This window comes from Lissotriton helveticus, chromosome 9, assembly GCF_964261635.1.
Source record: "Lissotriton helveticus chromosome 9, aLisHel1.1, whole genome shotgun sequence".
Classification (NCBI taxonomy): Eukaryota; Metazoa; Chordata; class Amphibia; order Caudata; family Salamandridae; genus Lissotriton; species Lissotriton helveticus.
Window position 1 is genome coordinate 91,592,017 of NC_136070.1, and position 12,645 is coordinate 91,604,661.

Consider the following 12,645-nt stretch of genomic DNA (forward strand, 5'->3'; position numbering starts at 1 on the left):
TCGACGAAACCGTCCGCTTCCTTTACGAAGCAGGTGTCGGACTCACTGCAACGCATCAAGAACAAGGCTTCCGCGGTCGATCCGAAGGATGCTTCCACCCCGAAGCAGGCTGCCAAAACGCCGAAGTCTTCGACGCCACTCCTGTTTACGTTGTGGCCGAAGGTGGCACCGAAGGCCTTCGCACCAAGGTCGGACGCCAAAGCGCCCGTGCAAGGGTCTGCAGGGTCGAAGCCTTCTCAGCAGCTTGGGAGATTGAAGCATCGACAACCTTTGATGGAGGAGCAGTCGGAACACTTTATCGATGCCGACACCGGTAAACTTACCCTCTACAAGAGAAAGATCACGGCGACACAGCCTTTGGAGTCCTACACGATTCCTTTGAAGCGCAAGAAGCCTTCTGCGGATTCCCCGGTTCTGGTTGAGCCACTTGCTCCACGGACTCCAAGAGTTGCTACACCCTCACCCACTTATTCAGATGTGGAGGCTGGGGAAGGTGATGACGAGGAGTATAACTTTCCTGCCAACACTGATCCTGAGGATCACCAGGACTCTTGGGCAGATGCAGGGGACCCAGGAGATCCGTAAACTGCCCCGGACAATCAGGTGTACAATGTCAAAACCTCTCCTACTGAGGATTCTGCGGCATTTAATGCTCTAATTGTGAGGGCGGCTAAAAACCACGACGTCCAGCTGCACGCTGACCCTATTGACGTGGACTTCCTCTTTGATACCTTTTCCACGGCAGAAAAGACTGTCAAAACTCTCCCAATGTTGAAAGGGGTTCTGAAACATGCTGCGGACATTTTTAAAGACCCCACACGTGCCAGGGTGATCAACCCTAGAATTGAAAAGAAATATAAGCCGGCACCTGGCGACCCTACCTACATCAAGGGCCAGTTGCCATTGGACTCTCTGGTCGTTTCTAATGCCCGGAAGAGGGCGAATTCGCAAACCACTGGTGATGCTCCTCCCCCTGACAAGGAATCTAAAGTGCTGGAGGCATCAGGGAAGAGGGTGGCGGCTCAAGCAGCCAATATCTGGCGTATCTCAAACACTCAGGCACTCTTGGCCAGATATGACAGGGCGCACTATGACACACTAGAGACCCTGTTACAACATCTACCAGATCAGTATAAAGAGGCGGCGGAGATGCTCATTCAGGAAGGGAAGCTCATCTCCAACGCTTCTATTAAATGTGCACTGGACGTGGCGGACACCGCGGCCAGGGCCATTACCACCAGTGTGATGTTGAGACGTCAGGCATGGCTCAGAATCTCCGGTTTCAAGCCAGAGATACAAATCACCATCCTCAATCGGCCGGTAAACCCTGATAGATTATTTGGTCCTGAGGTGGATACCACCCTGGAAAAAATAAAGAAGGATACCGAGACTGCTAAGTCCATGGGGGCTCTCCAGTCCCAACAGTTTCGGGGCAGTACTTTTCGTCGCTCAGGCAATAGAGGTGTTTCCAGAGGCCAGATGTCCCAGCAAACGCAATACACTAAAGGTGGGGCGCAGTCCTCTTACACCAAGCAGAGTAGAGGCAGCGATCGGGGCAACAGTACCAAGGGCAGAGGCTGTGGAAACAACAACTCCCGTTCCTCCGCCACCAACAAACAGTGACGCCCTGTCACTGCCCCCCGACCATACCACGCCTGTCGGGGGGAGACTCCAGCAGTTCCTGCCAGTCTGGAAATCCATCACCACAGACAGGTGGGTCAGGAAACTTATCCAGTTCTGTTATTGTCTGGAGGTAACATCCACTCCACCCAACATGCCACCAAAACACCGTCCTATGTCCACAGAGCATTTGCACTTATTGCAGCAGGAGGTACTTGTCATGCTGCAAAAAGGGGCAATCGAGCTCGTGCCGGTGGAGGAAGAAGGCACAAGAGTGTATTCCCTGTACTTCTTAATCCCAAAGAAGGACGGGTCGCTCAGACCCATACTGGACCTCAGACCCCTAAACCAGTATATTCTTTCAGAACACTTTCACATGCTGACGCTGCAGCAAGTTCTTCCGTTGCTCAACCAGGGAGACTTCCTCGCAACCTTGGATCTCAAGGATGCATATTTTCACATTCCACTACATCCATCACACCGAAAATACCTCAGATTCACCATTCAGGGTCGGCATTATCAGTTCAAGGTCCTACCTTTCGGGGTGACCACAGCGCCCAGGGTGTTCACAAAATGCCTGGCGACAGTGGCTGCGCACCTCAGGAGGCAGAACGTTCACGTTTACCCATATCTGGACGACTGGCTTGTCCAAGCAAAGTCGGCCCAGCAGTGCGCCGCCAACATGTCCCACACCATTCACCTTCTTCACGATCTGGGTTTCTCACTAAATTATCCAAAGTCGCACCTTCAGCCAGCCCATGTGCGGCAGTATCTGGGCGCGACAATAGATACTCTGGCAGCCACGGCTCAGCCGAATTCTGTGAGGATCGACAGCATTCAGTCGCTGATCCAGAAGTTCAGACCGCAACACTCGCTTCCAGCAAGAGTGTTCATGCAGTTGATAGGCATGATGGCCTCCTGCATCTTCATAGTCCCGCACGCGAGGCTACATATGCGTCCGCTCCAAGAATGCTTGGCTCGTCAGTGGACTCAGGCTCAAGGACAGTTGAACGACCTAGTGTTGGTGACCGGTCGGGCATACAGCTCTCTGCATTGGTGGAATCCACACAACCTTTGCAAGGGCCGACCATTCCAGGAGCCTGTGCCACAGATTATCCTGACGACGGACGCATCTCTCCAGGGTTGGGGAGCTCATGTACTCCACTACACGGTGCAGGGACTATGGACAACGCAGCAAAAGAAGATGCACATCAACTACCTAGAACTGATGGCAATCTTCATGGCAATGAAGGCATTCAAAGTACATCTGTGCAACAAGGTCGTGTTGATCCGGACGGACAACATGACAGCCATGTACTACATTCAAAAGCAGGGAGGTACACACTCTCCACAGTTGTCTCATCTGGCTCAGAGCATGTGGAAGTGGGCCATTCAAAAGAACATGTTCCTCATGGCGGAACACCTCCCGGGCAAGGACAATCAGATGGCGGATCTGCTCAGCAGGTACAGCCACCAAATGCACGAGTGGGAGATACATCCCTCAGTACTCCACCCGTACTTCCAGCAGTGGGGTCATCCAGAGATAGACCTGTTTGCCACACGGGTAAACGCAAAATGCCAAAACTTTGCCGCCAGGTTCCCTCACCCACAGTCGCAGGGCAATGCGATATGGATGAACTGGTCAGGCAGATTTGCGTACGCTTTTCCCCCAGCACCTCTCATACCGCTGGTGGCACGAAAGCTAAAGCAACACTCGATGACACTCATCCTGGTTGCTCCAACGTGGGCACGCCAACCATGGTACACCACGTTTCTAGAACTCTCCGTGGTACCGCATCAAAGGCTGCACCTCACACCAAGACTTTTGACGCAGAGACATGGCGACATTCAGCACCCAGATCCGCAACAGCTCAACCTGGCGATCTGGCTCCTGAAGTCTTAGAATTTGGCTACCTTAACTTGCCTCCTGACTGCATGGATATCATACGGGAGGCAAGAATGCCCAACACCAGAGCTTGCTATGCAGCAAAATGGAAGCGGTTTGTCATTTACTGTACAGAACACAACATCAACCCGCTAGATGCATCCACTCACAACATCACCTGCTATTTGTTACATCTTTACAAATGCAATCTAGCATATGCTTCCATTCGGATACACTTATCCGCCATAGCGGCTTATCTCCAAAACAGGCAGCATCTCTCCGTTTTCAGAGGGCCTGCCATTAAAGGCTTCCTCGAAGGACTGAACGGGTCATCCCTCCCAGGACCCCGCCAGCTCCTGTATGGAACCTTAATGTGGTCCTCACCAGGCTGATGGGCCCACCTTTTGAGTCTCTGCATTCATGCGAGGTTCAGTTTTTAACATGGAAAGTGGCTTTTCTAATAGCCATTACATCTCTGCGACGTGTTAGTGAGCTCCAGGCGCTCACTGCACAAGAGCCATTCATACAAATTCACTCGAACAGGGTGGTGCTGCGCACTAACCCTAAATTTCTTCCTAAGGTGGTTTCACAGTTCCATGTCAATCAGACCATTGAACTGCCCGCGTTCTTTCAAAACCCAGAGACAGTGGCCGAAAGAATACTCCACACTCTTGACGTCAAACGAGCTTTGATGTACTACATCGATAGGACAAAGGATTTTAGGAAGACACAACAACTCTTTGTTGCCTTTTCGGCCCAGCACAAAGGCAACCCCGTTTCCAAAGCAGATCTAGCCAGGTGGATCGTTAAGTGTATTCAAATTTGCTATCACAAGGCTAAGCGCACTTTAACGGTCCCCCCCCAGAGCCCACTCCACCCGCAAGTTGGGGGCCTCCATGGCTTTCCTTGGTAATATCCCTTTGGAAGACATTTGTAGAGCAGCCACATGGTCTACACTACACACATTTACTAAACACTACTGTGTAGATGTGCACTCCAAGCAGCTGTAGGGCAGGCTGTTCTTACTTTTTCAAACGTCTGCAGCTGGCACAGGCGGCCGCCGTTAATGGAGGGACTGCTATATATTCTATGCTATAGATATGAATTCAGCAGCCCACATGCCTCAAACTGAATATGCTACTTACCAGTATGCATCTGTTCTTGGCATGTAGGGCTGCTGACATTCATATCGCCCGCCCTCCTCCCCGGCGCCTGTAGCGGCTGCAGAATTCAAACTTACTCTTAGCATGGTCATCGCTCACACTGTTACACTCCATCTTCGCCACAATGGCTAAAAACAATCTGGGGATGGAGTTGATGCCCATGCGCACTGTAGTCCAGGGGAGGAGCCACCTATCTCGTGATACTTCGAAGACTCTTCCAGGACAACAATGTGCAATCATCCGGACCCAACACTAGGCGGCGATCTATGCTATAGATATGAATGTCAGCAACCCTACATGCCAAGAACAGATGCATACTGGTAAGTAGCATATTCAATTTTTTCACAAACTTGTACTACATTTCTCATAAATAGTTTGATTAGAAAATACCATACAAGTATGAATGTGTGTTCCTATAATTGTGGTAGCACCAACACACTTCAGTGATTACATTATTTACATGGTTCAAACCAAGGGAGTTACAGGGCGTCCTAGTGAAGATTTCATAGGGCGCCTCTTGTCATGTTGTGCTACAAAGGTGGAGAGAAAGGGAGACTCATTGTGGTAGCCAAAGAGAGTTAAAATAGGAAGGCCTTGAGTTGTTTTCTGAAAGCCAGATAAGAAGTAGATTTACGCAAAGTCTCAGGTAGAGAATTCCAGTATTTGGGGGCAATATATGAAAAAGCTTTGCCCCCTGTACAATTACGCCGAATGCGAGGGATCTTCAGCAGCGCCAGCGAGTTTGATCTCAGGTTGCGGCTAGAAGTCTGCTTACAAAGTTTATTTTGCAAATAGCTAGGAACCGCTCCATTAATGGCTTGAGGCAGCAGATCTTAAAGAATGATCTCTTTTTCACTGAAAGCCAGTGAAGCTCTCTGAGCAAGGGAAGTGATGGAGGACCTGGGGGGTGGTTTAGGATCATCCTTGCTGCAGTATTTTGGATGACTTGAAGCATGGCTACCCAGGTTTCACCCATTTCAGCTAGTAGGGCGTTCCCGTAGTCCAGGCGGCTCACCACCATCGCCTGGACCACCGTTCTGCGATGTTTCACTGGCCGATTTGGAAGAGTTCTACATAGTAGACGCAGACTGTAATAGCAGGAACCAATAATGTTTTTGACATTGTCCTTCATAGTCAGTTTGTCATCGGTTGTATTCCCAGGCTCTTTACTGAGGATGAGGGGTTGGGGGCCCTCCCCAACTGGGCAAGCCATCAGTTGTCCATACTGAAGTTATTGGTTCTTCCCAGCAACATAAGCTGTTTTCTCTGGATTAAGTTGTAGGCAACATTCTGACATCCAATTTGAAATGGCCAGCATACCTGCAGAGAAACGCTGTCTCTCCTCATTTAGGTTAGATCCAATTGGAAAAATCAGCTGAGTATCGTCTGCATACGATATAATCTCAAACCCAAAAGGTCGAACAATCTTGGCCAATGGCGCCATATACACATTGAAGAGAGTAGGGCTCAAGCAGGAGCCCTGGGGTACTCCTTTATCTAGCAAACATTTTTAGCTACTTGTGCTACTGGATGTTTAGAGAACTAACTAAGGTGTAGGATATTTAATGCAAATGTGACTACTTACTAACCATGCTGTTCACAATACGGGCAGTCAATCTAACATCTGAGGGATGGAGTGGGAAGTATTCAAGCAAATCAACATCCAAAGCAATAAAGATCATCCCAGTCTTCTCGCGTTTTTTATTTTTTTATTTGAGAGATTTGCGGTAATTATCTAGATAGAAAAAGTCTGACCTCCATGCATCTTTCCTTCATGCCTGTTCATGCCCCTATCTGCAGAACCTTTCCTATTTTTCTACTTGTAATATACCCATTTATTTTTGCCTCTTGTGCTGTTTTTTACCAGTTTACTCACCCTCACACTTCCGTCCCTACATCAATTTTCTCATCCTCGGACCCTCTGTGAAGCTTCCTACACTTGTGATGATCACACTGTTCATCAGAAGGCATGTTTCAGAGAATTAACATCAAACCTTCTTAAAAGTTAACGTAGCTCTGAAACTATGACTCTTGATGCTAGGATTTGTCCTTCAGCCCAGGTGGAGATGGTCTGTAGTCTGGATAGGAGCTGTCTCAATTTCCATTCCACTCACAAGCTATCTCTGTCAGTGAGTACAGCCTTAGCGAAGGGCGGTCCTCCATGAAGATGCAAGCACATTGGAGTTCTAGGACTGAACGATCCCAGACTGTCCACACCAAGGTGAAATAAAAGTGATATTTCACATGAGTAATGTAAGGAATACGGGGAGTACTGGTTCAGGTAATCCAGCTGTTGTAATGTCGAACTCCAATATTTCAGCTCCTGGATAGCTTTCGGGTATGGTACCTTTTGTAAGTGGACTGTAACTAACGGGACAGGAAGTTTCTGTCTTATCACACATATTCACCAGATGTCATTAGCACGCCCTGAATGTTCCATGTACAATCTCAGCCAAATGGTGGATTTTTCTGAGACTATACATACCCGTATGAGGTCAGTTACCTGGGCGTGGCAGACTGCCTCTCCATTTGGACTTAGGGGCTGCAATGGTAAGAAGTAAACACACACCCTTTAAATGTCTGTATGCAGGTAAAAACTGAGCATAGAACGTGGGCATATAGTAATGTTTTCATAAGGGTGAGACGCATACCTATGCATTGATTGTTGGAGAAACCCAGATGTGGAGTGTAAAAATTCATGTCTTGTCTAACATGTTTTCATCCTTCTGCAGCCCAAGGTGGTCACAGACACAGATGAGACCGAGCTGGCAAGACAACTTGAGAGGCTGGAGCGGGAAAATGCCGAGGTGGATGGTGACGACGATGCTGAGGAGATGGAGGCCAAAGCTGAAGACTAAACTGCCTTGGAAATAAGTACATCTTGCTTGGGAGTAAGCCACCCAGTTGCAAAAACCAGAGGACGGAAAGATTGCCACACTTGAAGACTTGAACACACAAAAATACTTGTTTAAAAGTACTTCAATGGTAAATGGACAGGTCGCGAAATTTTGATATTGGCTACCCTATGCAGCAGCTTTGAGAATAATTTTCTTCCTTGGTGTGGATGATGTCCTTTGCTGTTTTACACAAGACTTCAGTCACTTATGGTTCAGCTTCAAGATTGCCATTTCCATATCCCAATTGCTCCAAAATGGTGGACTTCCATTTGTGAATTCGTCGCTTTGAAATGAAGCTTTAGCAGGAACATCTTAACAAGAGACTAACATTTCTATGCCGAATGTATTCACGTGGGATCTTCAATAAATTTCTGAAATAATAGTACTGTGTTCTTTTCTTATTCAGATTATTTTCTGAATGTGGGTATTTAGAGTGCTAATAATTTGTAAACTTTTCTTAACTCTCTAGTCCAAGTAGAATGAGAGGAGAAGAAGCTGCAGATTCTGGAAGGTGGAAAGTGTCAGGTCTTAAGTGTCTTGAAATTTTAAATGATGTTCTTATAGGCTCAGGCTTTTTAGAAGCGATATTCAAAGCATTTGTGCCTGTTTTTTCAAAGTGCAGCCTGCAGTTCTTGCGGTTTGATCTTTAGTGCCTATGACATCCTTGTGTTTTCTGGAAAATTGATTGATTACCCTTTTCATCCGTCCTTAGTTCGCCATTCCTAAGGCATATTTCATCTCTGCCTCCAATCTTCCAGTCTTATCAATCAGTTTGCCAGATTTCTTTATACTGCTAAGATTTTTGGGTGTGGCCACATAGGAGTTTCTTTCTTGGCCTCTCGCAACTTTTTCACCAGCAAATTTAATTTTCTCTAAGCCCTTGTCTCCTTTTGAGCTAAAATTCGTTATCTATTATTGCTCAATATAAACATACCTCATTCTACCAGCAAACGACTTCAATATTGCATTGCCTTGTCCCAGTTTAATCCCTTGGTTTGGCTTTTCAACTTTGCCTCTGACGTTGGTTAATAGGCAAAGCATACCTTAACATGCTCACCGAAATTATCACTCATCGAGTCACGGACTGGGATTTCAAGATTTAAAGGACAAAAAGGACTCCTACATTCACACCATGGTTGCAAAGAACGTAGTGAATGCTGTGTTTTTCTACATTAGTCTTTAACAAAGGCAAGATATCATGTTTCCGAGGTCATGTAGTGGCTACAACCCTTACAATGAAACCACGATGAATCCAATGAGAAACATAGACTCAGCATGGAATTTTGGCTTCAAGCATGGGGAATACTGAAGAGACGCGGAAACGGTGCAGTTATGATTTTAACTTTACATTCACGCTCCTTCCCCCCCATGCTTTAGAGTTGCCGGAACTATGTTGCATGGGACCTAGAAGTGGACACGAGACCAGTTTGATATGTAACCGATAACAGGACAGAACAGGAGAGACTTCTGAGGAAAGGGAGAATAATAATAAAGGCACAAATGAACCACCGCCCCAATATATGAAGGCTGCATAAACGAAAGTTAAGATGGGCTGCATCAGTGGGAGGGTTGAGGAGGTATAATTGTGTAAATACTGAGGAAAGGTGGGCACTGACACAAGTGAAGAAGAGCGAGCAGAGTACTAGAAGAAGGGTGAAGAGAAAGGACAAATGGTGTGTCAATAGAGTGTCCAATGTTTAGCTTGGTGTTGATGGTTACCGGAGGAGCAGCATTTGCAAATTAAAATATATATTGAAGGCAACATTTGCCACATGCTTTACGTCTTCCTATACGTGTTTAGAATCAATCCAATGATTAGTGGTAAACCAGAAAAGACCTAGCTGATCTTTGACTGCAGCACTTTTCACACTTGTCACTCTTCTGTGACTTCAGCCGAGCCCCACTACACTGCCAGAACTGGTCCTCTGTAGTGACTTGATCTACAGGAAAGAGGGAGCTGTGATTGCAGTAATGTTGTTTTGTTGAACCATTTATAGGTGTGATATAAACACATAATGCGTATGTAATTTCAACACCGTTCAAGAAAAATTGGCTTTTTAGATGGAGAGGGACCCTTTATGAGTTTTGTCCTGAATACTATTGTAATTATGTAATCGAAGGCAAGCGCACAGATTAAGAAGTGAATTATTAATAGGGGTGGTTGGTAATCCAGCACAAGAAATAAAGTAATTAACCTGTTCGATCGAGTGAAAGGTTTTAGTATTTAAAATACTCACGCCACCCCTGGTTGCTATGGCACGTAGCAGACCGGTATTCCTCAAAGAAAATCTGTAAAGGATTTAGAAGTGCACAAATAGTTCAAACCCAGAGACAACACAACACAAATTCAATACGAGGAACCGGAAATATGAATTTTTTAAAGGTCTAAGTGAAATTAGCACCAACAAGCACAAAGCACAAATAATTGTCTATAGAAGCAGTAGTCCTGGACCTAGTTGTGATTTGAGGCTGACCACGATGGCGCCTTGGTCGAATACAACAAGTAAATTGGTCCCAGGGAAAGTCTGGAAGTCAAAGTCCCAATGCAGAAAGCCTCACAGAGCAGGCCTCTAATGCATTTGTAGCATGGCCTCGTTTTAGTGCCAGCCTGACTAAGGGAACAAAGGCTGGGTCCTTTCCAGGTGTCACCTAGCATTTGCTTGTCAGGATAGGCCCCTTTGAAGTCCTTTGAAGTAAATTAGGTTCCTTGGCCCTCCCCAGCTGGTCTTCCGTTCAGGGGAGGGAAGAAAAACCTCCCCACTCCCAGGCTATTATCCCTGTTGTGGAAACGGTTTTCACACCTCATTCAGGCCAGTGGCTTGAGAGCTCATTGGCCTCCAGCACCTTCAGGCAGGTAAAAGGTAACTCTCTAAAGTCACAATTCCCCTATATTTAATAAATATGTTACTTCGCCATTGGATTGGATTTTTATTAAGTATAAAAATAAGTCTTTGAAGGGGGTTTGTAGCTTTGGAAAGGTCAAAAGTTACAGATTAAAGTGTATGATAAATACTTTCTTATCCTATCTGCCAGCTACAGCCTGACCAGTGACGATATCATTTTGGGTCTAGTGACCGGGGAAACGTGCCATTTCTAATGACACACATGCTCCTCTCTTGGATATTAGGAGCCCTACTTTGTGGGCATCAAGGTGTGCTAAGGGGTGACTTATTTAATATTTATCAGGTGTTCCTACCTGTCAAATGGGTGAGCTTGACAGGCCTAGGCAGCACGGTTAAAGTTGCTGCTGTCTGGCTACATAGAGTAGGCAGGAAGCCATAGTTTTCTTATCACACTAGAGATTGACACAATACGTGCTGTAGTCCACTGGTGACATTTTAACTTGCTATGCCATATGCTTATCTTATACACTGTATAGTGTGGCCTTATGAGAAAGTTAAATTGGCCATTCAGAAATTAGCCTGATGTTTACATGATTTGGGGGTCAGGGAACATACACATGGCACTGGACAGTAGTGCAACAGTTTGCAGAGTCTAATAAGCAGCAATAAAATTCTGTACAAAAATAGGGGTGACCATACAAAAATGGGCATTTTCTCACACAGATTGTTCAATATTGTATGGCCCTTGTCGGAGCTATGCTGAAGCAGTGAGCTGTGACACTCTGGAGCCAAAGAGCAGTCCCAGGAATTGGAATTTGTGGTCCTAAATTGTGTGTAGATGGTTAAAGGCCTGCATTTCCAGAGACGAGGCTTATTTCCTAAAAGAAATTCACTTCAGAGACCGTATTCGCTCAAATTGTTTTTCTCTTTGTGCAGCAATGAAAGGGGGTCTCATGAAATCATCAGGTGTCAATATCTTTTTTTCAACTTTTATTAATGTTTATATTTTAATTATGTTTTTATTTTAATTTTTATTGGGGGATATTTATGTAGCGAGAACACAGCTGAGCACTGCATAGCAACAGGGATCCTGTTGGTTTAAGTGACACATGCTGTCATTTAGCAGCAGAAATGACATCCAGCTTGTTCTAAGCCTTATAGGCCTTAGAGGTGCAGCAGAACAGATGTGTGGCAGAGGTAAAATCCTACCTTGCGGTAAAATTACACCTGACAAAAGTCTGCAATTGGAGCTCTGATGCCAGGAGACACCGTCCATCAGAGCGTTCTGTAATGGGTGATCTAATGAACATCATATTCACTTCACCGCACAACATGTCTATCAGAAGTCATGCAGCAGAAGGTCTATCAGAAGTCCCTTCACTGTAGAAGGCAACCTGAACCTGTACAGTTGTAGACTCAGAGGACCTTCACCTGTCCATGCCCAGGCCCGAGTTGCTGTGCCACAGTATACCCTTTCTTCCCTCAAGGGCGCAAGTCCTATAAAAAGATGTGGGGAGACTAACCAGGTTAGGCAGTATGCAAGTGAAATCATGACGCATGCCATCACAGCGCATGATGTCATGACGCGTGACACTGCACGTGACATCACAGGATGTGTTCTCCCTGGAAGTGACATCACATATGAAGACCTCACACATGTTTATCAGGTGTATCATGATTACATTTAAGTGCATTATGAGATTTAAAAAATGAGATTTGGGGGGGCGTGGCTTGGACGACAAAGAAGATGGTCGTCTAGGTCCGTAGCTCCGCAAAACCTGAGGGAACAAAGGCGATTAAACCAACCAAAACTCGAGGTATAAACCTGGAAAAAGGAACCAACGAACTATGAAGATGAGGGCTGCAAGATAGTAGAAGCCAGAGACTCCAAACAGGCTTCAACAACTAGCCCAGCTCCGAAGGAGACTACAAGGCGAGAGGAAGGCAAGATGGCGACTGGTCAGAGATAGAACCAGCCAAGCGGAGGGGTCACTATCAACGAAGCGGCAAGCCAGGAGTCGCGCTTGCAACCTGTGCTGAAGTTCGCAGAGAGCGAGGAAGAAAGGGGAGAGGAGAGAAGAAGTTAAAGAGCGTGGCGACGGGGGAAGAACGGGGGGCGAAAAAGAGGAAGACAACGATCGAAAAAGGAACGTAACCAGACGCACCTAACGAGTACGTCCCAGCATTGTGTGGCGGCAGCCCGGTGAGACCGGAAGTACCGGGGGCGGTAACGAGTG

At 46.4% G+C, this 12,645-nt stretch overlaps 1 protein-coding gene across 1 annotated transcript in view; it reads left to right on the forward strand.

Moving 5' to 3' along the window:
* The window catches only part of EIF2S1 (eukaryotic translation initiation factor 2 subunit alpha), a 187,740-nt gene extending 179,793 nt beyond the window's left edge, over positions 1–7,947 (forward strand). The window contains exon 8 of the mRNA XM_078659540.1: positions 7,401–7,947. Coding sequence (XP_078515666.1) covers positions 7,401–7,526 — 126 coding nt within the window. The 3' untranslated portion in view covers positions 7,527–7,947. The remainder of the gene's footprint in view (positions 1–7,400) is intronic.
* The last annotated feature ends 4,698 nt before the right edge of the window (positions 7,948–12,645 follow it).